Below are 26,579 nucleotides of genomic sequence, written 5' to 3'. Positions count from 1 at the left end.
AAGAAAGAAAGAAAGCTCAGTGAAACAAAAAGCAGAGTAGTGGCTGCCAGAGCCTCGGGGGAGGGAAGAATAAAAAGTGAGAGGTTAACGGGTATGTGACTTCCTTTTGAGGTGATGAAAATGTTCTGGAAGTAGACAGTGGTGATAGTTGACCAATATTGTGAATGTACTAAATGTCACTAATGGCAAGTTTTATATTATGTGTGTTTTCTCTCAATGTTAAACATATATCCCTCAAGCCAGGGGCAGGATGAAATGGAGGTCAGGATCCCTGTCTCCTGTGTGTGGAAGCATGAGAAAATCAACCTGAAATTTCTAAGAAATGGATCATCCCAGATTTTAATTATGAAGTAGAAAGCAAGGTTCTACTGTCAGCTCAGTGTCTGCACCCCCCACCCAGGCAGTCCTTTTCACAGAGGTCCCTTCAGAGCACCTCTGCCTTGAAGATGAGGAGGCTTCCAAAATGTGGACTTTTAAGAAATTCAAATTAATCATTGCAAATCAGAGAATCCATCTTGGCAAGCTTCTCTGTTTATCAAACATGCCCTTTTTCTGGGCTTCCCATCCTGAAGATGTCTATCCAGGTCCTCCAGGGTTTCTGGTCATGGCCACACTGTTGACCCAGCTGTGTCACCCATCTCTCTAGAAAGGAAGTCAGTTAGGAACCAACCCATGGCTGATGGAACTCAAAATGCCCCTTCTGTTGTTCTTCCCAGATTCTGTGTGTTACAGGCAGCCCCCTCCATTCTCGAAATGGTGAGAACATTGTTTCTCTTCCCATTACCTTGAGAGCACATAGTGAATGTTCATTTTCTCTTGTCCATTATTTAAAAAGGGCCAAATCTAAGTGGAACATTTTCCTCATTTTGCTGTACTAGGTTGGGCTGGTCTGTGGCAGTCAGCCTGAGGAGGATGGGCTGGATCTCTACAATGCCAGGAGGCAAGCCCGGGCCCTTCCCAGAACCTCTCTCGTTTGTGATGCCAACAGGAGCTCACAACTCCAACTGCCAACAGAGCCCCGGACTGGAAAGGGGAAGAAGGACGGCCGCTGTACCACCTCTAAATGCCCACGTTGCCTCTGTCAGAGCGGGGTGTCTAAGCTTAGACAGGAGGGAACAGGAAGCTCATGCAGCAGGAGAACAGGACCAACAAGAGACTTGATGCAAGTCAGTCACTGACCAAACAGTCCAGTCCAAGCCTCCCCCCCCTCCCCCCGACTCCTGGAGAGAGGGAAATCCCATGAACTCGGAGGCATGCCCTCTACAGAACACTTGCTCACAGCAAACAGGCACTTCTCCGCGGCCTCAGTTTGCCGCCTCCACCCCCACCCTCCCCACCCCCCCCAACCCTCCCCACCCCCCCCACCCCCCCACCCCACCCCCTGCTGCAGCCCCCGCCACAGAAGCAGCAGCTGAGGCTCTTACTATTTCCTGATTGCTTGCTGTATCATTTGAAACCTTCAGGGGAATTTGGTCCTGGAAGTGAAGTTTCTAAGAACTTTTTTCAACCATGCCCAAGTCCAAGCTGAACAGGACAAAACAAATTTCTGACTTCCAGAGAAGCCCTTCTACTCACACTTTGGATAGTTCTACAGACTTCTCGGAGCCCTCAGAGAAATGCTTTACCCTTAGAGAAATGATGCTAGCACCCAGGTGTCTTGGCTTCTCAGCTCTGCATGCTGAAGGGAGCACCGAGCCCGTGGGGGCAGACTGGGGGTCTTTTGGCTTCTTGGCTAGTTAGGGGCCCAGAGCACAGGGCCCAGACACAGCCACGGCACAGGAAGAGCGGAGGTTTGCTTGCAGTGCAGAAGTTTATTAGTGAATGAGTTTGGGCCAGTTGGTGCTGACATGCTGCTCACTTCAGCCCTGGTGGCCCGGCTGCGGGAGGGGAGGAGCCTTCCTGCTCTGATGTTTCACTGGTGAGGTCACCCCAGGAGAATGCCGAGCTCTCTCCAGGTCCGAGAGGCCAGGCTTGGGGCCGGTACATTCACAGAGACTCCACCTCCGCTTCCAGGGCCTGGGCTGGAGGGATGAGGGTTTTTAGGATCTCTGTGTAGTAGGGGCCAAACACCTTCTGATTGTGATGCGTTAAGCTGACAAACTTTTGGCCCAGTTCTGCCAGTTCTGCTTCAATGACAGTAAGGCCTCCGGGGAGGTCTAACAGGGATCGCTGCACACCGAGGACCAGACAGCATTTGAGAAACAAATGGATCCGCTGATCTGTGAGCGGGGAAGAAGCAAGCAACTTTCAGGGAGCCGCACAGCCCCTCCGCTCTACTCACTCAAGTTCTAAGTCAACCAAGATATTTACTAGCCCACCCACCTGGAGATTAGGACATTCGTTTTGTTCGCGAAGGGGGCCGCTACCTAGTTCCCAAGGACAAAGCAAAGATCACAAATGAGTGGGCTAGTAAATTTCTGACTGTTCCAAAGATGACTTAAGCCTCTACCAGTAGATCCTGGTGAGTTTCTAACATGAGGATCTTAGACTGATCCTTTGGATGGCTGAGGTTAAGAGCAAGGTCAAGTTCATGCCCTCCCTTCCAACAGGGATGAGTCCTTGCTGTGGGAACATGTCCTCCAGCTGATTCAGCATCAGCTTCTTGTTGCTGGGAGGTTGGGGGTAGATGTCATGTCTTGGATTATAGTCAGAAAATGACCCAGAAGTCCAGGGATGACTTAACCGGATTAGGTAAACAGGATGTCCTACCCAGAAGTCATGAATTTCTGGGTGCAAACCTTCCTTAGAACCAGAATCATTCTTTAAACTTAAACTGAAAGGAATATATTTTCAATCCAGCATTTTGAAAAAAACCAAAGCCTAAACAGTGACTTGCCCAATGATCCTGCTTTTTATTGTTAAATGGTTCAGTAACTGACTTCCAGGGATAGGATCTACCTCTCCCCAAAACGTTCTCACCCCCCACAGGCACGCTCACCAATGACGCTGCGGACACAGTTCTCCTTCTTGGCAATGTTCTGGAGCTGTCCCAACAGAGATGCTGTGTTGTCACCGCTCAGAGCAGCCAGGCCCATTTTCTTGAGGCTTTGATGGATTTCCTGAGACACCTGTTCACTCACAGTCCGCATAGCCTCTTCAGGCCTAGACCATGAAGGAGAATAAGCTGGTACCCAGCAGATGGCCCTGGCAGAGGCCCAGAGCCAGGGAAGCCCCATGCCAGAAGGTGGGCCCCCCTGAGGGAGACTCCCAGCCGCCCTCCTGTCCTCACCCCAGTCCCCGGCAGCAGCAGGACCCAGCGGGTAGGCTCAGTATCTTCACTGTTATGCTCCAGATCCCGACTATTCTCTATATATGACACCATGTTCTACTTCTTAGAAAACAAGATAGACTATAAAATCAACTCTGGACAAGAGTTTAGTATCCACTCAATTCTTCAGCCCCATGGAATTTATGTATACATGTGCATGTACATTTTTAAGACTTTCTTGGTCATTTGGTCATGGTCATTTGTCCAGCTGTCACCAATTACAGTGACAAACCTGGCCTTCTGATTCCTTTTTTCCTCTGGTGTGACAGCCTGCACACAGGCGTTCGATGAACATCGCTGACTGACTAATCAACTCCTGGATATACCTAAGACCAGTCCACTGGCCTGCATCCCCTCAAGGAGAGAATGGTTGCTTTGTAGAAAACAAGATCGTGACTCATTTGGTGGTAAACTATCCTCCATACTGCCCTCTCTGGAGGAAAGCTTTACTTCTCTTTGTCACGAGTCTCAAGACCATTATGGGAAGGCATCAGTGATCCCTGTGGATGGTTCCAGTCTTTGTGGCCTGCCATCGAATGTAAGCGATCGCTCACTACCCAGCTCTGTCTTCCCACCACGCGTTACCATCTCTCTAGAAAAGCTCTACGCAGCTCACCTGGAGTCGAACTCCGCCATCAGGTTTTTGGTTATGCGTTTCAGCTTGTCCACAAACCTAGGTGAGCCGAACAAAACACTGCCAGAGAAGCTGCTGGCCACCAGCAAAACTGAGGCCAGGACGGTCAACTGGTGCAACTGGGACTCCAGCTCCCGCAGCCGGGTCCTGTCCATCAGCAGTGTCTGGGGAAGCGGGGAAGAGGCTGTCAGGAGGGGCCGGTCCGGGTGGAGGCCCCGGACGCAAAACGAGGCGATGCCCTCCTCGGGCCTACCTCAGGGAACTCTTCATTTGCAGGGTCCCAGAGAAGGAGGTTCAGGAACCCCTGGGACAGCACCATCGTAGGGCTCGGGGGCTCCGGGCTGCCGACTGCCTCGTTCGGAGAGGAGCAGGCCACAGTGGCAGAGTCGGAAGCGTCCGGGCAAGTCGGAAGTGGCGTGGTGAGGTCTGCAGCCGCTTGGGTCAGCCACTTGGTGGTGTGGTCAAGGAGGCCTAAGACAGGAAGCGAGCGGGCAAGCACCCTGGGCATCCGCATCCCTAAAGCTTCAAGACTAAGGTTCTTTTCACCATCTGCTCCCGGGCAATAAATAAATGCTTTGGTCTGTCTTAGATGACTCTTCCTTTTCCCTCCCCCTACCTGAGGAAGAAAACTTTCTGTTCCCAAGAGACAGAGTACTCTCTAACATCACAGAAGTCAGCCCCACACCAGGTCCCATCTTCTCACTCTGGCCCTCAGGTTGTTTACATACTGGGCTGTTTATTGAGGAGTTCCTGGAATGTCGCCCGTTCGTGCTGGATGGAATGTTCCTGCAGGTGTGGTTGAAGGCTCTGGATAGTATAGTTCACCATGTCCATTTTCATCAAGCCCAGAACCTGGAAGATTCCTCTGACATAAGAGAAAATAAAATATACTATGAAAGGAAATCTAGTGAGAGGGGACCCTACAGAAAGTGTCATTAAATCATTGTGTTCCAGAGTGAGGAGGAGCTTTAAAACGAGTCCCACCTCCGGGGCGCCTGGGTGGCTCAGTCGGTGAAGCATCTGCGTTTGGTTCAGGTCATGGTTCCAGGGTCCTGGGACGGAGCCCCGAGTCGGGCTCCCCGCTCAGTGGGGAGCCTGCTTCTCCTTCTACCTGCCCCTCCCCCCACTCATGCATTCTCTAATAAATAAAACCTTTAAAAAAAAATTAGTCCCATCTCCTAAATTGACAAAAAATGGCACTGTGACTGAGAGGACTCAGTACCCCAGGCCCAGAGTAAGTGAATGGCAGAGTGAGGAACAGAGAAGTCTCTGGACCTTGAAGCCTCCAGGCTAGCTCTCTTTCCACACAATCATTCTATCATCCTTTTTAAAAGGTAGAGTCAGCAAAAGGAAACACACACCAGCAGGCTAATGAATCTTTCTGGGAAGTGGGACTATAGGTGATGACATATCTGAAGCAATTTCTGGGCTAATCACTCTTTTCTATTCTTTTCTTTTTTTTAACTTTCTGGGTCTTGGTTTCTCCAGCTATTAAATAGGGATAACCTCCCATCCCTGTCCCCTCACACTGTGTAAACTGCAATGAGAAAATCTGGGGAAAGGATGTTTGAACTCCTTGGAAGGATCACATAATGTTTTATGATATGATGTTATATAGGAGGCCCAACCAAACTAAGGCCATCTTTGGGAGAAAAGAAAAAAAGCTAGCAGGCCAGCAAGGAGAGGAGGACTGGTTAGGTTTTCAGTAGGGGAAGACCCAGCCAAGACGGGGCCAGAATGGAGTGTCTGGCCCAGGGACTGAGGCAGGTTTCGAGGGACGGCAGTCAAGTTTCACACCTCAGTAGCAGAACAGGGTCTGTAATGTTCTCTAGCTTCTGCACTGCTTCGTCTCGAACTGGCGCGCACAGCAGAGTCATCATGTCGAGAATGTACTTAGAGAGAAGAGGGACATTCAGGGCCCCGTGTTCTGCTTTCCGCCTGAGGAGCTCCGTGTCCAGCACTTCTTCAATCTCACTCTGTAGGCGGCTCTGGCGCGGTAAGAGCAGTGAGAGCAGGATCTGCCCAGGAGACAAAGTCAAAGGGGGGCCTTCTGTGTGGGGCCCCAAACCTTCTCTAATGCACAACCCCTTTAGCCAAAGACATCAGCCTGTCTTTTAGGGACCAAGAAGTGGGGTCCCTAAATTTTCCAGAGAATGTTATTTATCTTTGTTGAGAGGCCGATGGGAGTTCAAGGCCTTAGGGCATCAATACAGCCGTGGTGCATCATTTTCTAGGCAGATGAGATGAAGAGACAAGTAACATCAAGGAGTGTGATAAAAGAAATGCAAAGTACAGTCAATATAAAATACACATCACATGGTGATGAGAGATTCTTAATTTTATTTTATTTACTTTTTTTGAAAGATTTTATTTGTCAGAGAGAGAGAGAGAGAGAGAAACACACAAGGAGAGGGAGAGGCAGAGGGAGAAGCAGGCCTCCCGCCGAGCAGGGAGCCCGATGCGGGGCTCGATCCCAGGACCCGGGGATCATGACCTGAGCCGAAGGCCATTGCTTAATGACTGAGCCACCCGGTGCCCTGAGAGACTCTTAATTTTTAAAAAAGAGTGGGCTTTATTTCTTTATTTGAGAGAGTGCAAGTGCTCATGTTGTGGGGGGAGGGGCAGAGGGAGAGAGAGGATCTCAAGCAGACTTTGCACTGAGCATGGAGCCCGACAAGAGGCTCGATCTCAAGACCCTGAGATCACGACCTGAGCCAAAACCAAGAGTCAGACGCTTAACTGACTGGGCCACCCTGGCGCCCCAATGCGGGCATTTTTTTTTTTTTAGATGATTTTACTTCAAAGAGCAAGGAAGAAATAGGCCAAGGAACAGTTAAGAGGCTCTGGAAATAGCCTATTAACCCCAAAACATGATTTCCCTGTGAAGAGAGGCTCTCTTATTCATCTCTGTGCCTCTGTAACATACAGAACGTGGTGGGGGGTGAGGAGTGGGGTTCAATGAAGAGTGTGTTGTCAGAGCAAGATGCCCAGCTATTTAGCTTCTCCACGCTCTCTACTGAAAATGGTAAACCATGCCAGTTATGGGCTGCAGGCTCTTAGCGCCAGCTGCGCCCTTCAGGGCAAACGAAAACAGAACCAAGCCCTTGAACTGGTTTTCCTTTGCCGGCTGGCACAATGGTAAGTTTTGTTAGCAGAGGGTGCTAAAAGAGAAACTGCACAGGGAGAGGGCTTCCTGCCTGGCTCTGCTGGGCTCCTCCGCAGCAGTCCCGCGGCACCACGGCTTTGCTCAGCTCGAATTACTGTGGGGTCCTTCTCCTGACTGGACCCTGACTGATATAAAATCGGTACTGTGGGTGAGGCCTGACTCAAAAGGCCCTATCTCCGTTGGACCTGATGAGCAGGTGTAGCAAGTACTTTTGATGCCTTAGGAAAACGTGCAAACTGCAGGATGGCAGATAAGCCCCATAGAACGTCAGCGGCCTGTGGCCTCAGTGAAGGTGCTAGAGCTTCAGTGGTCTGCACCTTATCAAGCTATTCCCTCCCAGGTGAAAGACAACTCGCTGAACCTCAAACCACCCACCATGAAAAAGAACGCACAGTGCTCATAGGCCTCTCTGGATTTCTGAGGGAACACAAACCACATTTGAGTCTGCTCCTGCAACACTCATTTAGAGTCACTCATAAGGCTTCCAGTTTCAAGTGGGAACCAGAGCAAGAGCAGGCTCTGCAGCGAGTCCAGGCTGCATACAAGCTGTGATGTCATTTGGGCCATGCGACCCAGCAGGTTCAGTGACACTTAACATGTCCCCAGCAAGTAAGGGCGCTGTAACAGCCTCTGGCAGGCGCCAAGAGAGCATCACAGCAAGCCCTCTAGGACTTTAGGGCAAATCTATGCCCTCTTCCGCAAATCACTATTTGCCTTTTGAGAAACGGTTTCTGGCTTGCTCCTGGGCTTTTGCAGAAGTAAACATCTCACCGTAGGATACGGGGTGGCTGTGTGGCCTGAGCTTCCCATGAGGAACTAGGTGTTGTCTGGCCCACTTAACCATAAGATGAGGCCTGTCCCACAGCAATCTATCACCAGATGAAATGGCCTAGAGGAGACCAAACATATACTGAGATAGGACAGACCTACAGAGCAGAATAGAGAGCCCAGAAGTAAAACCTGGAGATGTGATCAAATAATATTTGAAAACAATGTCAAGACCATTCAATGGAAAAAGGACAGTCTCTTCAACAAATGGTGCTGAGGAAATTGGGAATCCACAAGTGAAAGAATGAAGTCAGGGGCACCTGCATGGGTCAGTTGAGCATCTGACTCAGGTCGTGATCTCAGGGTCATGAGATTTCTGCACTGAGAGCAGAGTCTGCTTAAGACTCTCTCAGGGAGGGGGGCCTGGGTGGCTCAGTCGTTAAGCGTCTGCCTTCGGCTCAGGTCATGATCCAGGGTCCTGGGATTGAGTCCCACATTGGGCTCCCTGCTCCGCTGGAAGCCTGCTTCTCCCCCTCCCACTCCCCCTGCTTGTGTTCCCCCTCTCCCTGTGTCTCTCTCTGTCAAATAAATAAATAAAATCTTAAAAAAAAAAAAAAAGACTTTCTCAGGGAGCCTGGGTGGTTCAGTGGGTTAAACATCCGCCTTCCACTCAGCTCATGATCTCAGGGTCCCGGGATCGAGCCCCGCATCAGGCTCCCTGCTCGGCGGGGAGTTTGCTTCTCCCCCTTCCCGCTGCCCCCCCATGCTCTCTTTCTCTCTCCCAAATAAATAAATAAAATCTTTTTTTTATTTATTTTTATTTTATTAAGATTTTATTTATTTATTTGAGAGAGAGAATGAGATAGAGAGAGAGCATGAGAGGGGAGAGGGTCAGAGGGAGAAGCAGACTCCCCGCTGAGCGGGGAGCCCGATGCGGGACTCGATCCCGGGACTCCAGGATCATGACCCGAGCCGAAGGCAGTCGCTTAACCAACTGAGCCACCCAGGTGCCCCTAAATAAATAAAATCTTAAAAAAAAATCTTTCTCCTTCTTCTGGCCCTCCCCCACTCTCTAAAAAAAATAAATAAATCTTAAAAAAAATTAGGTTGGACCCTTACCTTACACCTTATAAAAATTTTAACTTGGGGCACCTGGGTGGCTCAGTTAGTTAAGCGTCTACCTTTGCTCAGGTCATGATCTCAGGGTCCGGGGATCAAGCCCCACATCAGGCTCCCTGCTCAGCAGAGTCTGCTTGCCCCTCTCCCCCACCGCCCCTGGCTCATGCTCTCTCTCACTCTCTCTCTTAAATAAATAAAATCTTTAAAAAAAAAAATTAACTTGAGGCACCTGGGTGGCTTAGTGGGCTAAGCCTCTGCCTTTGGCTCAGGTCATGATCCCAGAGTCCTAGGATCAAGCACTGCATCAGGTTCCCCACTCAGCGGGAAGCCTGTTTCTCCCTCTCCCTCTGCCTGCCTCTTCCCCTGCTTGTGCTCTCTCTCTGTAAAATAAATAAATAAAATCTTAAAAAAAAATTAACTCAAAATGGATCAAGGACTTAAACAGAAGAGCTAAAATTCTACAACTCTTAGAAGAAAATAAAAGGATAAATTTTCGTAATCCTGGATTTGGCAAGATAGGACACCAAAGGTAGAAGGAACAGGCTAGATCAGGACTTCATCAGGAGTAAAACTTTTGTGCACAAGACACTCTCAAGAGGGTGAAGAGACTACCCACAGAATGGGAGAATATATTTGCAAATCACTTACCTAAGAAGGGGCTACTATCCAGAATACATAAAGAACTCTTACAACTCAACAACAAAAGACAAACAACCCCATTTGAAAATGCACAAAGGATTTGAGTCAACCTTTCTCCAAAGACAACCCAGACCTTGGGCACTAAGCACAGGGAAAGACGCTCAGCACCATTAGCCATCAGGGTCATGCAGATCCAAACCACAGTGAGATTCCACTTCACACCCACCAAGATGGCTATGACAAAAGAAAAGCAGCACTGGGGAAAACGTGGAAAAGCTGGAACCTCATACCTTGCTGGTGGGAATGTACAGTGGTGTGGCCACTGTGGAAAACAGTTTAGTGGTTTCTCGAATTCAGCAATGCCACCCCTGGGTATATGCCCCAAAGAGCAGAAAACAGGTGTTCAAACACAATCTTGTACACGAATGTTCATAGCAGTACTACTTGCAATAGCCAAAATGTGAAAACAACACAAATGCCCATCAACAGATGAATGGATAAACAAAGTGCAGTATATCCGTACAATGGAATTTTACTGGGCTATAAAAAGGAATGAAATCTGACCCATGTTCACAACATGGATGAACCTTGAAAACATTATGCTAAAGTGAAATCTGCTACATACAAAAGGACAAATATCTTATGATTCCCCTTATATGAGGTACCTGGGGTAGCCAAACACACAAAGTATAACAGAGGATACCAGACACAGGAGGAGGAGGGGAATGAAGAGTTACTGGTAATGGGTACAGTTTCTGCTTGGGAAGATAAGAACATTCTGGAAATGGATAGTGTGATGGTCGCACAACGGTGTGAATGTACTTAATGTCACTGAATTTTAACACTTAGAAATAATTAAAATGGTGGGGCGCCTGGCTGGCTCAGTTGGTAGAGCATGCAACTCTTGATCTCAGGGTCGTGAGTTCAAGCCCCACATTGGGCATGGAGCCTACTTTAAAAAGAAAATAACATGGTAAAAATTTTGTTATGTATGTTTACAATTTTAAAAATCCAAAAGATATAAACAACTAAGCTCAAATAAGACACCAATCCCCAGGGGAGGATGAGCCAGCCACCTAGTGGCAGATGATTTCTTTGAACCTCTTCCATCGTGGAGGGGGCAAACTCACCCTCACTGGAACAGACACATATTCTGGATGTGGATTTGTCTTCTCTGTCTGCAATGCTTCTAATGAGCACCAACATCTGTGTACTTACAGAATGCCTTACCCACCGTCCCGGTCCTGGCATGTCCTTCCTATACCATTGTATCTGATCACGGAGCATTTCAGAGCAAAGGAAGTGCAGCAATGGGTTCATACCCACATACCCCTTGAATCAACAGGCCTTAACTGAAAAGCAGAATGGCTTATTGAAGACTCAATTACAGCATGAGTTGAGGGAAAATATCCTGAAGGGAAGAGGTTATGCCTTATAAGATGCAATATATTCTCTGAATCAAAGACCATTATATGGTGTCGTTTCCCAAAGCCAGAAAACATGGTCCTGGGAATCAAGGGCTGGAAGTAGGACTGGTTCCTTTTACTTTTATACCTAATAACCTACCTGCAGAATTTCTGTTGCCCATTCTGCCAACTTTAGGCTCTGCCGATTTGGGAGGAATGCTTGCATTGGTCCCAGTGAATGAGAAGATGAGACTGCACCTGGCCATTTTGGGTTCCTTATACCACTGAACCAATAGGGTGAAAAAGGGGTTATCCTAGTGGCTAGAGAAAATGATCCTGAGCACGGAGAAACCAGGTTGATGCTACACAATGAAGGCAAGAAGATTCTGAGGTTCCTCTAGTACTTCCACACCCAATGATAAAGGTTACTGGGAAACCACAGCAAACATACAACAACAGCAAAATGCTGAAGGACTCAGACTCTTTGGCAGGGAAGGTTTGGGTCACTTCGGCATATAAAGAAATCCAACCAGCTGAGGCTTGGGCTCAGGACAAGGGAAATACTCAATGAACAGTAGAAAGAAGCCATGCAGATCCACCATAGCCGTGTGACCAAGTACAGAAACAAAGACTGTAAGTTTCTCTTTGCCTGTCACAGGCACGGGTTTGTCTAGGCTGACCATTTTCTTCTTCTCTCCTTCTCTTCCCACTATTATTTTACAGATTGGTTGTGAGCAGTTAACTTTACAATTAGGCCTTAAGTAACAGAATATTCAGCGGCACCGTGACTGAGTTTGATAGCAACCGGCACAGTAGCTGTTGGAGCTGTGAGTCTCCTCATTGTATGGAAAGAACGAGAACTTGTAAGCCAACTGTATCTTAGCAGGTAGAAATAGAGATTTTTTTCAAAAACTGAAATGTGTGTGGACGGGTGCGTACGGAAGCTAAGCAGCCAAAGGAGGGGAATGTGACAGTTACCAATTCATTGTCTCTCAGTTCCAAATCCATCATTCTCTTCTCTGCTCTGAGAAATGGAGTAAGTCCTTTAAATATTTTTCCTTCCCCAGGTGGCACAATTGTTAAGCTTCATCTGTAGAGGGCACTATTAGTTTTCTGGGCTGCATAACAAATTACCATAAACTTAGAGCCTTCCAACAGCACACACATTTCTTATCTCACAATTTCTATGGGGCAGCAGCCCAGCCGCAGTTTAATTGTCCCTCTGCTCGGGGTCTCACAAGGTTGCAGTCAAGGTGTGGGCTGGGCTACATTCTCATTTGGAGGCTTGACTGGGGAGGACTAGGCTACCAAGCTCATTCAAATCGCCGGCAGAATTCGTTTCCTTACAGCTGTAGGCTTGACGGGTGGATGCTGCCCTCAGATCCTAGGGGCCAGCTGCATTTCCCTGCCCCCTGCCCCTCTCCAGAGGACGTTCACTGCATAGCCATCTGCTTCTTCAAGGCCGGCAAAAGGGTTTCTCCGTTCTGCTAAGACAGGAGTCTTACACAGTGAAATGTATTTCTAGGTGCAACACGCCAGCACCCTTGCATACTGCTTAGAGGCAAGTTACAGATCTCGTCCACGCTCAAGGAGAGACGATTATACAAAGATGTGGATCACTGGTGGCGGGGGGCTCACCTTAGGTTGTGCCCACCACATACTACAAAGACGTCGCAAGGGGCAAGAGCTTCTCTTCCTGGTTCTGGAATACTCACTTGGCATGATGCACTATGGGTGTGTGGCTTGGCCAGTAGCTGGCTCCTGCAGAGCAAGTGGCTCCTTTTCCGGGGCCAGGCTCCTCCTGCACGGGCAGCTGTCCCAGCCCCCAGGCCCTGCATGGTGGTCAGCAGCACACACGGCCTCCCCAGCACAGCCATGCCCTCTCCGGGTCCTTGCGTCTTCTCTCAGCCCTAGGGATATGTTGTATTCTCCTTCTACCTGATATTTTCAACTACTTTATAGAGTTCGCTTCTTACTAGTTCAAAGCTCTTGTTTCTTCAGTTCCATGTTATAATAAATTTTTATATTAAAACTTCCTTGTTGAAACTACCGTATGATTTCTGTCTACGGATTAGACTCTGACTGATTCATGGACCATGTTCAGTTTGGATCTGTCAGCCACTGACATTCCAATGACCTTGGGGATGTCTAGGAAACTTACATCTACAGGTGGAAGGTAGGTCACTCACCTCTTTAATTTCTTTCAGAAGTTCAAGAGCACAACTGAAGTCTGGGGGAGTAGCTGACAATTGCTCTTTGAGATGGTCCCAAAAGTCATTGTGCATTGTCTCCTTGACCTTGCCTTTCAAACTGCAAGAGGGTTAAATGAACAAATTACTTTCTTTACCCAAAAACTGTTAGAAGGTCATTATCTCCTAAGGCCCAAACAAACAGCATTTGATATGACAAAAGACCATCACACTGACAGGAAACTGGGACAACTGCAACAAAGTTGAACAAGCTGGGGTCAGACTTGGATGTCAAGGGCATCAGTAAAAGCTCTCCGAAGGGCTGCTCATGATTCCAAGGAGCCCTCCCTCTGCAGCAGGAAGAACTCTCCAGGGAGATCAGGCCAGCTTTAGCACCGATTTGCAACTAGCCTAGATAATATGTGACTTAGTTTCCATTTATGCATACATACAGCAATGAACAAAAGGATCTTTTATTTTCTCACAGTCCTAAAACCTAGAAAAGGATTATCCTTCTTTGATAATACTCGAATATCCATAGGTATTTCTAAATCAGCAGATCTAAAACTCAATTCAATATCTTCCCCTTCCAAACCTGTTCCTCCTGTAGTCCCAATCTCAGGGGCACTACCAGGTAGCCAGTCATGGAGGCCAGAAAGATCAGTCATTTCTTCTTCTAAAAAAAAAAAAAAAAAATAGAAGCAAAGGCAATTCATTTTAGAAAGGATAGTCTCTTCAGCATGTGGTGCTGGAAAAACTGGACCTCCACATGCAAAAAAATGTATCTAGACACAGACCTTATACCTTCCACAGATGGATCACAGACCTAAATGTAAAAAGCAGATACCACAGAAGATAACATAGAAAACTAGGTGACCTTCGGTTTGGCAATGACCTTTTAGATACAACACCAAAAGCATGACGATCCATGAAAGGAAAAATTGGTAAACTGGACTCCATTAAAATTAAAAACTTGTGCTCTGTGACAGACACTGTTAAGAGATGAAAAGACAAAGCACAATCTTTGCAGAACATATATCTGATAAAGAACTAGAATCCATGGGGCGCCTGGGTGGCTCAGTCAGTTGAACATCTACCTTTGGCTCAGGTCATGATCCCAGGGTCCTGGGATGGAGTCCCACGTTGGGGCTCCCCGCTCAGCGGGGAGTCTGCTTCTCCCTCTCCCCTGCCACTCCCCCTGCCTGTGCTCGCTCTAATAAATAAAATCTTAAAAAAAAAAAAAAGAACTAGAATCCAAAATATACAAAGAACTCTTAAAACTCAACAAGAACAGAACCCAATTTTAAAATGGGGAAAGATCTGAACAGACACCTCACAAAAGTCATCACACATATGGCAAATAAGCATATGAAAAGATGCTCAACATCATGTCATTAGGGAGCTGCAAATTAAAACAACAATGACATACCCATCAGTATCTATGAGAATGCCCCAATCCAAAATACTGACACCACCAAATGCTGGTGAGGCTGTGGAGCAACTCTAGGAACTCCCATGCACTGCTGGTGGGAATGCAAAATGGTACAGCCACTCTGGAAAATAGTATGGCAGCTTCTTACAAAACGAAACACACTCCTGTCATATGATCTATCAACCGTCCTTTGTACTTAAGCAAATGAGTTGAAAACTTGTGTCCACACAAAAACTTGCACAGGGAGGTTTATAGCAGCTTTATTCATAATTGCCGAAACTTGGAAGCAACCAAGATGTCATTCTGTGAGTGGACAAATAAACCGTGGTACATATTGGGTAATGGGATATTACTCGGCATTAAAAAGAAATGAGCTATCAAGCCTCAAAAGACATGAAAGACTCTTGAACGCATATTGCTAAGTGAAGGGAGCCAATCTGAAAAGGCTACATATTGTACGATTCCAATTACAGGACATTCTGGAAACCAGTGGAGACAGTAAAAAGATCAGTGGTTGCCAAGGATTCGTGGGGCAGGGAGAAAAGGGTGAACAAGTAGAGCACAGGGGATTTTTAGGGCAGTGATATCACTCCGTATGATACAAAAATACATGACATTATACATTTTTCAAAACCCAAAGAATATACAAAAAATGAACCCCAATGTAAACTATGGACTGGAGTTAATAATAATGTATTAATACTAGATCATCAACTCTAACAAATACTAGATCATCAACTCTAACAATACTAGAGACTCACTCTGAGTGGGCCCCAAATTTAGATTCATCAGATTACCCTTATCTAAAGGTGTTCTGATTACAAGATATAAACAACGGTGGAATCGTGTGCCACAGAGGATGGGCTGTGTGGGAGCTCTGCACTTTCCGATCATTTTTTTCTGTAAAACTAAACTTCTTTAAAAAAAATGTGTATTCATTTTCAATTTAACTTTAAAAATTTTAAAAAGGAAATGCCAGGAATTAATTTTCCTCTCAAAGTTTATTTAAACGATGACCCTAACCTGTAGCGAGACTCCTAAGAGAAAAAGAACCATTTGAAAAGTCTGAGGTTAGACCTAGTCATTGCCAAGTAGCTACTGGTGTTCTTGAATTAAACATCCCCCCTTAAAAAAATACAGTAAAGCATCCTCCATGTAAAAATATAGTAATGCATGCTCCATGTAAAACAAACAAAAAACAAGCAATAAGATGATGAATAAAACAAAACGTCAAAGTTGCTCTCACAACACACCACTCTCAGTCCTCAGAGGTAAGCACCTATGATCTGTCCGATGGTCTAAGGTGTACTCGAGTCGTTCTCACTCTTTCTTCTCCCATCTATCCAATCCATCTCCAAGTTCCAGCAATTGTGTTTCTTAAATGCCTCTGGAATCCATCCCTTCCTCCCATCATCTCTTACGTGGACTACTGCAATAGTCCATTCACTGGTCCCCCTGCCTTCAGTCTTGTCCCTTTTTTATCTGTTCTCCACCAATTCATTCCAAAATCAAGGACTTCTGAAATGCAATTATGACCGTGATGCCACGCTCGGGTAAAGTCCTTTAGGGGCTTCCCCTCACCAGCAACATAAACCACTTATGGGACCCTTCCGGACACTGCTCTGCCTCCTTTTCCAGTTTATCTCCTTCTATCTCATATCTTATACCCAGCCACACCAAGGTACCTGTAAAGAACATACCATATTCTTGCCTCTGACATAGTTTCCTCTGCCGGGAACATTCTTTCCCACCTAGACCATCTGGGCAGCATTTATGCCTCCTCTAAGACTCGACTCAAGTCTTCCTCTGTGGGCAGATCTTCTCTGACCCTCCTTAAGCAATTGAGCACTCTCATGAAACTCTATACACAGAACCATGAGTCAACTGATCAGTCTCTTCTGTTATTCAACTGTCCTCCCTACAAAAACTTCTGACAGTGATGACAGTGCTTTGTTTATCTATAGCTACATCTCCGTCTATCCCCAGCACTCAGCATCTTGCCTGCCACATAAGGACTCAATATACGCCTGATGAATGAATGCCCAAACATGGGATTTCCCTTCGGAGTGGACGACTGTTAACACCATCCTATGCACAGAGAACCAATTGCCAAAAATGAGTCATGTCAAACTCTATTTCAACCTTTTCCCCGATATAAATTCTGCATGGCCTTACATGAAAACCCAGCTCTGACTGGTACTATTTCTCCTGCTTCATTTCTCCCTCTCTCATGGCTTCTACCCGCCCCCCAAGCTCCCTCGCTACTGCCCCTTTAACAGATCTTCATTCTCCCAGTTTCAATTGTTTCTCCTCTTCTGTCGTCACAAACATATCTAAACAGTGAGGGAGATGTTAGGACATGTGAGTTTTGGGGAAAACCTGGTCCCGCAGAAGCTGTGCTTGGCACCAGGCAAGGCCAAATCAGAGCACGAAGAGGAGGGGAAGTGCGCGCCTTAGAGAACGGCACCTGAGTAAGAGAGTCCCGGAGGCTGCCGATCACAAAAGCATTTAAGGAAACTGATCACAAGCTGCCCTCATTTATCTATTGGTGGGAAATTAGAACAGTTTTTAAAATCTGACATTGATTTTACCCATTTAACTGCCAATAAACCAGCAGAGCCATTCAATTCATACTTCCCAAATGGTTCTCACTTGCTACGATGTCAATATAACTAAGAATCAAAGGGAAGCTTGACGGAGGTGGGAGAGCATTATTTATCAAGAGTTCTGATTCTGATTCATAAATTAAACTGACTTATGGGGGCGCCTGGGTGGCTCAGATGGTTAAGCGTCTGCCTTTGGCTCAGGCCATGATCCCAGGGTCCTGGAATGGAGCCCCTCGTGGGGCTCCCTGCTCAGCAAGGAATCTGCTTCTCCTTCTCCGTCTGCCTCTCCCCCTCGCTCATACTCTCTCTCACTCACTCTCAAATTAATACCATCTTTAAAAAAAAAATAAAATTCATATTTTTATCATCTGTGGTCACTTAAAAGACTAATTGGAAGGAGCTATGAGGCAGGCAGCCAATAGGATGATCCCAAAGAGCTAAGAGTCCTGATATTCACACTGGTGTAATCTCATCTCCCGGAGTGTGGGCGCAGGTAGCCGAGGTGCTGGGATGTCACTTCTGAAATGAGGTAACAAAAAGTCTGTGGGTTCTGTCTTGGGCACCATCTCTCACGCCCTTATTTTCTCACTCACTCTGAGTGAGGGAAGCCAGCTGCCATGTGGCCCAGAGCTCAGGGAGGCTCTGGTTAGCACTCAGCACACTGACTACAACTAGAGCAGGAGACACCATTAAACCGAGCCCGGATCTGTGACCCACAGAAACTGTGAGATAACAAACACTCGTTCAGCTATTAAGTTTTGGAATAATTTGATGGCAACAATAGCTAGCTACCACACACTACTTCCTCCACATCTATCGGAGAAGATCTGAAATCCACCCTACGGGTATTTTATTATTAACAGGGGCTCGCAAAGTGAACATTCCAATAATAATTACTTTGGCTTATTCACTAGTTAAATAACATTTGCTTCTTAACCCTTTAATACTAATAATTATTACTCTTCTATTTAGGTTGTTGCGCCCTCTTAAGGTTTATATTCAAACACTGTATTTTTCCCCAGTTTTATTGACTATAAATTAGATTATTAAATAAAAATGCTTCAAATCTGGTCAGAAGCCATGAGTGCTAAATAGCTATGCCAGGATGAATAAAATGGGAAAATCAGGGCGCCTGGGTGGCTCAGTTGGTTAAACGACTGCCTTTGGCTCAGGTCATGATCCTGGAGTCCCGGGATCGAGTCCCACATCGGGCTCCCTGCTCAGCAGGGAGTCTGCTTCTCCAACTGACCCTTTTCCCTCTCATGCTCTCTCTCATGCTCGCTCTCTCAAATAAATAAATAAAATCTTTAAAAAAAAAATGGGAAAATCAGAAGAGCTGGTACCTGCTTGGAGGGGAAACCTTTTCTTCCATGTGGAAATCATGATTCATTCCAATCTTGTTGCTCAGCTTAGAAACGTTGTCAACTGTATCTTTCAGACCTGCGACAGAAAGATCCTCAGGTGTACACATATCTCCATTTCAAAAAAAAAAAAAAAGAACTTATGGTGGACACAAGTCATTCTGAATTTCCATTTTATTCAGAGACTCACTCTGAGTGGGTCCCAAATTTAGATTCATCGAATTCATCTTACACAAACTCATTTGACTGTTCTAGTCATTTAGGTTTTCTGAACTCTGTGCCTAGAGCAGTCCAGCATGGGAGTAAGGGAGGACAAAGAAGCTATTTTATAAATAACAAAAACTAATTACAAGCCTTTCTCTTGAAAAGTAAAATAATAAAGCAGCAAAGAAACAATAATTTGTAATTTGCAAACATAAGCATCTATCTAAGGGTGTTCTGATTCTGCTCTCCTTTTCCTGCTTCTGATGAAAGTTAAATTCCCCATATAGATAGTACTGAAGGGCACCAGTGTCACCTGGTCTCAAAAAGCAGGAGTTCCCAGGTGTTAGGATTTTACAGGCTACTGACATTTCCAAAAAGATTCTGAGCAATTGACGACAACTTGCCAATGTTTTGTTTTACCAAGTGTGGACAGTGAGACAAGCAAATAAAAAAATCCACTCTACCACCACCAAACCATCATTACATAAAAGAATAGCTTAACCTCCAAAAAAAACCAAAACCAAAAACAACCCCACCCCCCCACAAAAACAGAAAGGTAATATTGTCAGAATAAATAGGAGTCCTGTACACTGAATCAATTTAGCTTTGGGAAAAACCCATTACATCTTTATTTCCTTTCACTAAATATTGTGAAGAATTTTGTCGTAAACCAGCACTAGCATTTGGGACCCACTGCTCTGAGTTCTTACTACAGACCCAGCTGAGCCCATTCTCACATAACAGGCACAATACTCAGAATGATCACTTGGTATGTGGAACAAAGTTGCACAAAGTAAATCGTGTTTTCTCATTCTCTTTCAATAGCACTTCATAATTTGTCCACAGAAAAATATCTGGTTCCGAGATATGGAGGAGATATAAATGAACAAAGATCGGCCATGAGTTGGTCACTGTTGAAGCTGGGTAATGAGTAAACGTGGCTCATCATACTGGTCTACTGTTGTAAATGTTTAAGTTGTCCATAAATAAGATTTCAAAATGTAAAAAGGAAAAATAGTTATTGTAGAAAAGAGGTTACACAGAATGCCTTTATTCTTAGGAGATACATGATGAAATTTTTAGAAGTCATGACCCTAACTTTCAGTAAGAAAGGACAAAAATACTTAGAGAGAGAGAGAGAGCAAGCGCAATGTGGCAGAATGTTAGCAATGGGGCATTCACCATTTTTTTTTGTTTGCTTACTTTTCAACAAAGTTGAACTACTTTGAAATTAAAAATTAAAATAAATAAAATGAAAATGTATGGGTAAAAGGTGATTGCAAATTTACCAAAAGCCACTGAGCCCTTGCTTAGGTAAACATAAAGATGAACTGAACCTTAAGTGGACAGTTGAAGTTCCCTTTATTTTTGCAGCCTCTCCAAAGCCTTTGGTTTCAGCTAAAATGGCAAAACCCAGTCAAATATGTAAACAGATAATCCATTAACTCACTAATGCGAAATGAGAAATAAAAGAAAATCTTCCAAGGGAGATTGAGTTATAGCAGCTTATCGAAGCACTGAGGGAAAGATTATCCACAGAAACACTTCCCAACTACAAGTCAAAGTTCAGAGCCTACTTTGACAAGATTGCTGCTCCCAAGTACCGTGGTGCTAGGCAATTCCCAACAGCTGTAAAATTCAGGAAAGGGGAGGGCCCAAAGAGAAATCTGAGGGAAAATGCAACTAGATTTTTAAAATCCAAATCCCAAGGACAAAGAAATTTTCAACATGATACAGTAACTGAACAAGTCAACCTAATCTGCAAAATGTCAAATTCTTTTTTTTTTTAAGGGGTAATTTGGTTACTCACTTTAGGGTGATTTTACCTATGGATTCATTTAAAGAGCCACCCGAAGAACTCAAATTGTTTACACTGTATTCACAAAAAATTGGCATTCACCCCCACATCAGGTTCGTTCCTATCTAAATAAATTCCTACGCACCAATTTGTCACTTTGGGGGCCATTCTGTTAGCCGGCAGCGACCCCACGTGGCCACAAGAGAAACAAGCGGAATTCAACTGCAGAGTACCAGGGCCTTGAACTAATTTTTCCCATTTTAATCTTCAAGAGTTTAACTCGAGTTAAACTCTTACATGTGGACAGGTCTTCAGACTGATGCCTGTTTAAATTCTCTAGAGATTACTAGAAGAGAAATGCCGGAGGGGTCCCCGTGAGGTTCGACCTACGCAAGTATAGAAGAGACCTGTGACCCGCTAGGAACATAAAAGTACAGAGCTCAAGAACAGAAGCCCAGAGCCGTAGAACTCCTAGAGTCCATGAGGCGCCGAGTGATTCCCATCCAGGATCACTTGGGTTCTTTGAAAGTACCCCAAGGGTCCGCCATTTTCCACCTACAAATTCAAACGACAACAACGGTGGCGGCGAACGCGCTTGGCCTCGAATCTTGTCAGGTCCAAGCAATCCCGCCCGGGTCACTTCTTCCTCCTAGACCAACCTTCGGGTCCACAGGGGGCCTAGGGCCTGTAAGCAGGGACCGGGTCGGGGGGAGACGAGGCGAAGGGCAAGCCGAGAGGCCGGCGGGCCCTTCCTCTTCCGCCCTGCCCCAAGCCGGGCGCCCCCGGGCGGCGACGGGACCTACAGGCGGGGTGGGCCTCGGGGCCGCTCCGGTCTTCCCGGGTCGGTGCTGACGTTTCGGGCTTGCAGGACCGGCACTCTGCATCGCCTGGGTCCTTCAGGGGCACTTTCTCCTCGACGTCCGGCATGTTGCGGATGGAATCTGGGTTGGGGAGAAATGACGCGCCGTTGGCGTCGGGGAAGGGGGCTCTCCAACTGCCGCCGGGGGGTCCGGAGCCCGGCCCTGCGCGGCCGACACGGCCAAACCAAAAGCGCAGGGTGGGCAGCTTCAGGGCCTCTCGGGGCACAGGCGGGACAAAGGAGCCTGGAGGAGGGGCGCGGGGACCCAGAGGTCAGGCCCTGGGCGCGCAACGAGGAGGCGGCGCGGGGTGCGGCCCTCCTCGCCCGGGACGCCCGCCTCGGGCCCTCTCCGGCTCTGGCAGCAGAGGGAGCCCTCGGCGCTTCGGGTCCGCGCCGCTCACCTCCTCCCCGGCGACGGGCCGCCTGCTCTGGGGTCGGCGCTGCGGCCGCGCAGCCTCGAGGCCCGGGTCGAACCAACCGCGGCGCGGCGGCGGGGGGGCGGGCGGCCGGGAGGGGCCTGACGGCACGCGGAGGCGCCCGGGCCGACCCCGCGTGCACCCCCGCCCGCCCCGCCGGGGGCGCCGGGTGGGAGAGTCGGGGCTCTGAGAACAAAGCGCCGCCCGTCTCCCGGGGCAACGGGCCGGGTCACGTGGCCACCCAGCAGTCCGCCGCCCGCCGACGCAGCCGGGCTTGTGCTGGGTCGTCGTGGGCGCGAAGGGTTCCGTGGTCTCCGGGGCCGATCTCTGCCTGGCATCTCCGTACCCCCACGAGAAAGATGACCTGGAACTACTTAGGGAGAGAGGGAGCACGGTGCTTTGTTTCTCTTCAGCCGGCTCCTGTAGCCCGGGAAACAGATCCACACCCAGGAGGGTGGTTTCTTTTTAGCACATCCTGGGGCATCGTGACAGCCGGGCCGTGCTACCACTCTTCAGGTGTGGAAACCGAGACCCCTGGCCAGCGGCCGGTCCGTGGAGGCTGAGCCCCTGAAGTCCTGGCCTGGGCTCTGCTTGGACCTGGGGGGTGGCCCTCCTACGCCTGCCTCCGGTTCTGCCCTGTTGCCCCTAAAGTGATGTGAGGACCTGGAGTGACCACCCTCCCCTCCACAATTCCTGCACTTTGGGGGGGGGGGATGAAAAGGAAGTGTCCACTGCCTACTCTCCTATCTTTATTAACTGACTTGATTTCTTACAACAAAAGCTTGCTTTAAAAAAATAAAATAAAACATAAGATGAAAGTATTGCCTGTAAGAAATCAAGTTATTATAACCCGTCTTGTTAATGTGGAATGTGGATTTTTCTTGCACAAAATTATGAAGCGGCCTAAGAACCTTTCCTTCCCTCCCTCCCTCCTTCCCTCCCTCCTTCCTTCCATCCTTCCCTCCCTCCTTCCTTCCTTCCTTCTATCCTTCTTCCCTCCCTCCCTCCCTTCCTCTCTATGCCTAACATGGAGCTTGAACTCACTGCCCTGGAGATCAAGAGTTGCGTGTGAGTTGCTGAACACATGTCTGCAAAACGGGCAATATGTGCAGAAGTCCACTCTAGGGGCGCCTGGGTGGCTCAGTTGGTTAAGCGGCTGCCTTCAGCTCAGGTCATGATCCCAGGGTCGTGGAATCAAGCCCCACATCTGGCTCCCTGCTCAGCAGGGAGTCTGCTTCTCCCTCTGCCTGCCCCTCCCCCTGCTTGTGCTTGCTCTCTCTCTCTCTCTCTCTCTCTGACAAATAAATAAATCTTAAAAAAAGAAAGCCCGCTCTACCCTGAGGTCAAGGCATATATGATGGGAATGGCCTAGTAAAGTTACTGTTTAGCCGAAGCGTTCTTAATCCAGTACATGTTAAACCTGCCCCTTACCGCCCCCCCCCACAACCTTTCCTGGTATTTCCCTCAGAGATGTTAACTGTGAAGCAGGCTGGCCTTCACCCCAAGCTGAGAAGGTAGAGAAATTGTCTGACTTCAGCAAAGAGGTCAATGAAAATGTGATTCTTCATTATTACATGGGAGATATTTAGGCTAGGTCTCAAAAAAAAAAAAAAATTCCAGAGTTCTGTTTGGGTGTTTTTATTCTGGGAGAAAGTTTCCAGAACGACACCAGTTCATTTGCCCACAAAAATGGCATTGCCATAAAACTTTCCCTGCTGATGCCTGAAATTGCCTCCAGCAGTTCATTCATATACATTACACAACCTCTGTAAGTGTCCTCTTAATACCCAAATTCTCTGGAAGGGGCAGTGGGAAGAAATAGCAGTGTGGGAGCATGTGGGGGTGGGGGTGGGGACTGAAGCCAGTAACGGAGTAAAGGATGGGGGTGGGAGAGAAAGACAGAATTAGAGTTTTCCCAGGGTCAGCCTGGGGACAAGCATTTCATGATCTTTATCACTAATAGTTGATCAGAACCAACTAGGCAAAGTTAAAAGTTGAAGCGAATAGAAAGATGATTCAAGAGATATGCCCTCCTTCCCTTTGGGGTCTTAGTTAATAATAACTGATTTTTGTTTAATGATTTACAAAATGTTTTTACATTGCAAATCCATATGCTCTGCAGGCAATCCTACCTGTTCAGTATGCAAGGCGGGTGTTATTCTGCACCATTTAATAGATGAACAAACTGGGAATCAGAGAGATTTCAGGGAGTAACCGAAAGTCATGTGGCAAGCAAGGTCTTGATGCTCAATCCTATACTTTTTCTTAATTCACCCGACCTCCCTGACTCTAGCTGAGAAGCTGTATAAACAAGAAAATATAACTAACATAAAATGGTTGGTAAGTACCAGAGCTGGGGGTACAGACAAGAAGAGATACTGGAGGTCAGAGAAAGGACGAGAGATCTTCCAAGATGTCGGGGTCAGTTCGAACCCAGCCTTTGGCCAGGATACTAAGCAAGATTGTGTAACCGATTTGGTTTTTGGAAATGGGTCCTTTGTTCAGCCTGGTTCCCTCTCAACCTCAGGACCCTCTTTAAACTCTCCTAATGGGTGAAATTGGGTTTTCCACACATGTCCACTATTTATCAGGAATGCCCTTCCTGAGTGACTTAGCACCTTTACCCTATGAAAGTGTACATATCTCAAAGACCCATAAGACAAGTATTTCTCGAGCAACCCAAGGACAGAAGTAAAAGCCCCGTTTCCACTCACACTGTGTAGTCCTGGGTTCTTCTTTCATATTAAAATATCATATGATTGAAAAAATGAAACAAGACGAAACCAGAGAGGGAGACAAACCATAAGAGACTCTTAATCTTAGGAAACAAACTGAGGGTTGCTGGAGTAGAGGGGGGTGGGAGGGATGGGGTGGCTGGGTGATGGACGTTGGGGAGGGTACGTGAATTGTTTAAGACTGATGAATCACAGACCTGTACCCTGAGGCAAATAATACATTTTATGTTAATAAAAAAATCATATGATTTTTGGGGTGCCTAGGTGGCTCAGTCAGTTGAACGTCTGCCTTCGGCTCAGGTCATGATCCTGGGGTCCTGGGATGGAGACCCGCGGCCGGGCTCCCTGCTCAGCGGGGAGTCTGCTTCTCCCTTTCCCTCTGCCCTCTACCCCCGACTCCTGCTCTCTCCCTCACTCTATCTCAAATAAATAAATCTTTTTAAAAAAATCATATCACTTTTATCTTCTATTCACAATATATCCATATTTGTCTCAATACTAAAGTCAATTTTCTTTCCTCAAATCTTTGAGTAGAATTCTTATTCCAGAAGGAAGGGCTTCCTAAACTCGCTAACACACCTCCATATACCCCTATGGGTTCATACGCCCCAGATTGAGAAGCAGTCTAAGGGAATCTCAGGCCTGCAGCTAGAATGTTCCTGCTCCTCAACCACTTCCCCACATATGTGAGCTTTAACCCAAGCCCAACAGTATGCTCTGTTTCCATTTGCTAAATACTACCCTGGGTATGCTACCATACAAAAGCAATTATACAGAGAGTTGGTCCTACCCACAACGACATTCTGAAAGAGGGGTTGATAAAGACAAAGATGTAAGAGGAATACTCCTGGATGACTGTAAGAGGTACAGAACCACAGAATTAAGAGGAATCCTGAATATGGATCCGCTAGCTTTATAAAACAAAACAAAATAACAGAAATGAAAAACACTCATTTTACAAAGCATCTTAGGCTCGGTGAAGTTAAATGACTTGGCTAAGGTCACCACCAGTTTATGGAAAAATACAGGACTAGAACCCTTATCACAGTCTGTGTACTCTATAATATAAAGGGCTAAGCAAGAGTAAAAACTAATACCGTAAATAAATATTTGCATTTCCTAAAGAAAAATGTAAATGACAGGCCATGGAATGGAAAAAGTAAGAGACAGAATTACATAGAGGCCAAGCCTGCAAGTTCAGTAGACTATACTGGAAGATAAACAGTCAACTAAAGTGGGTAGGGACATGTAAATACAGGGTGGGACATTTAAATGAAACCATTTGGAGTCATGTAAACTGGGACTGACTTCATTATAGCCTCCCTTATGGTACAGAACCGCATGTCAAAACTATTTGCTTTAGTCTTTTGATAAATGTGTTTTCTTCATAGAACCAAAGAGGAGTGTGAGAAAGGTTTTGGTAATCTGGGGGCAGTCTGGACATAGCCCTTTGAAGCTCAAAGTGAAGTGTGATGGATGGGGAAACAATTACAAGTCTTTTAGGGGGCTCAAAGAGAGGACAAAGAAGATTCTGGCAGCCTCATTAAACATCCAGCTTGTTTAGCCACATCTCACTCTACCAGCAATACGTAAGAGGCCCTTGCTCCTTCCTGCCCCGGGGTCTTTGCACATGCTGTCCCTTCCCTCTGGGATCCTTCCCGTTCCTCTATCCGCCTCCTACCTCACTGACTCCCTCTCATTGTTCAGGTCCAGCTTGCAAGGCCTAACTTCCTCAGGGAAACGTCTATGAACCTCATTCGCTTCTCTCAACACCCCCTATGTTGTCTTCATAGCCTTCACTACAGTTTGTAATTAGATGTTTGTTGGTGTAATTAACTTTATTCAGTGTGGAACTGTCCCACCAGACCATAGGCTCTCTGAGAGCAGGGACGGTCTGCGTTTCATTTACCACTGTGCCTGGAGCATGGTAGATGGCCAGTCCCTAACGAAAGCATGAGCAAACAGCCATGTAGAATGAG

At 46.8% G+C, this 26,579-nt stretch overlaps 1 protein-coding gene across 2 annotated transcripts; it reads right to left on the bottom strand.

Moving 5' to 3' along the window:
* Positions 1–1,764: 1,764 nt before the first annotated feature.
* On the bottom strand, positions 1,765–22,008 carry TCP11 (t-complex 11). 2 transcript variants are annotated; one of them, XM_027602597.2, is made up of 10 exons: positions 21,851–22,008; positions 21,394–21,531; positions 18,571–18,667; positions 13,190–13,310; positions 5,700–5,920; positions 4,631–4,767; positions 4,156–4,451; positions 3,885–4,066; positions 2,939–3,102; positions 1,765–2,219 (listed from the first exon to the last, which is right to left on the bottom strand). In XM_027602597.2, exons 2-10 carry the CDS (start codon positions 21,515–21,517, stop codon positions 1,987–1,989), a joined length of 1,575 nt encoding a protein of 524 aa, XP_027458398.2. In that variant the 5' UTR covers positions 21,518–21,531; positions 21,851–22,008; the 3' UTR covers positions 1,765–1,986. The 2 variants fall into 2 exon arrangements, with proteins under 2 accessions (XP_027458398.2, XP_027458399.2); XM_027602598.2 differs by having other exon boundaries at positions 4,156–4,373.
* Positions 22,009–26,579: the final 4,571 nt, after the last annotated feature.

The sequence above is a fragment of the Zalophus californianus genome, chromosome 7 (genome assembly GCF_009762305.2).
Source record: "Zalophus californianus isolate mZalCal1 chromosome 7, mZalCal1.pri.v2, whole genome shotgun sequence".
In the NCBI taxonomy this organism is placed as follows: Eukaryota; Metazoa; Chordata; class Mammalia; order Carnivora; family Otariidae; genus Zalophus; species Zalophus californianus.
This window is presented reverse-complemented; position numbering and strand designations above follow the sequence as displayed.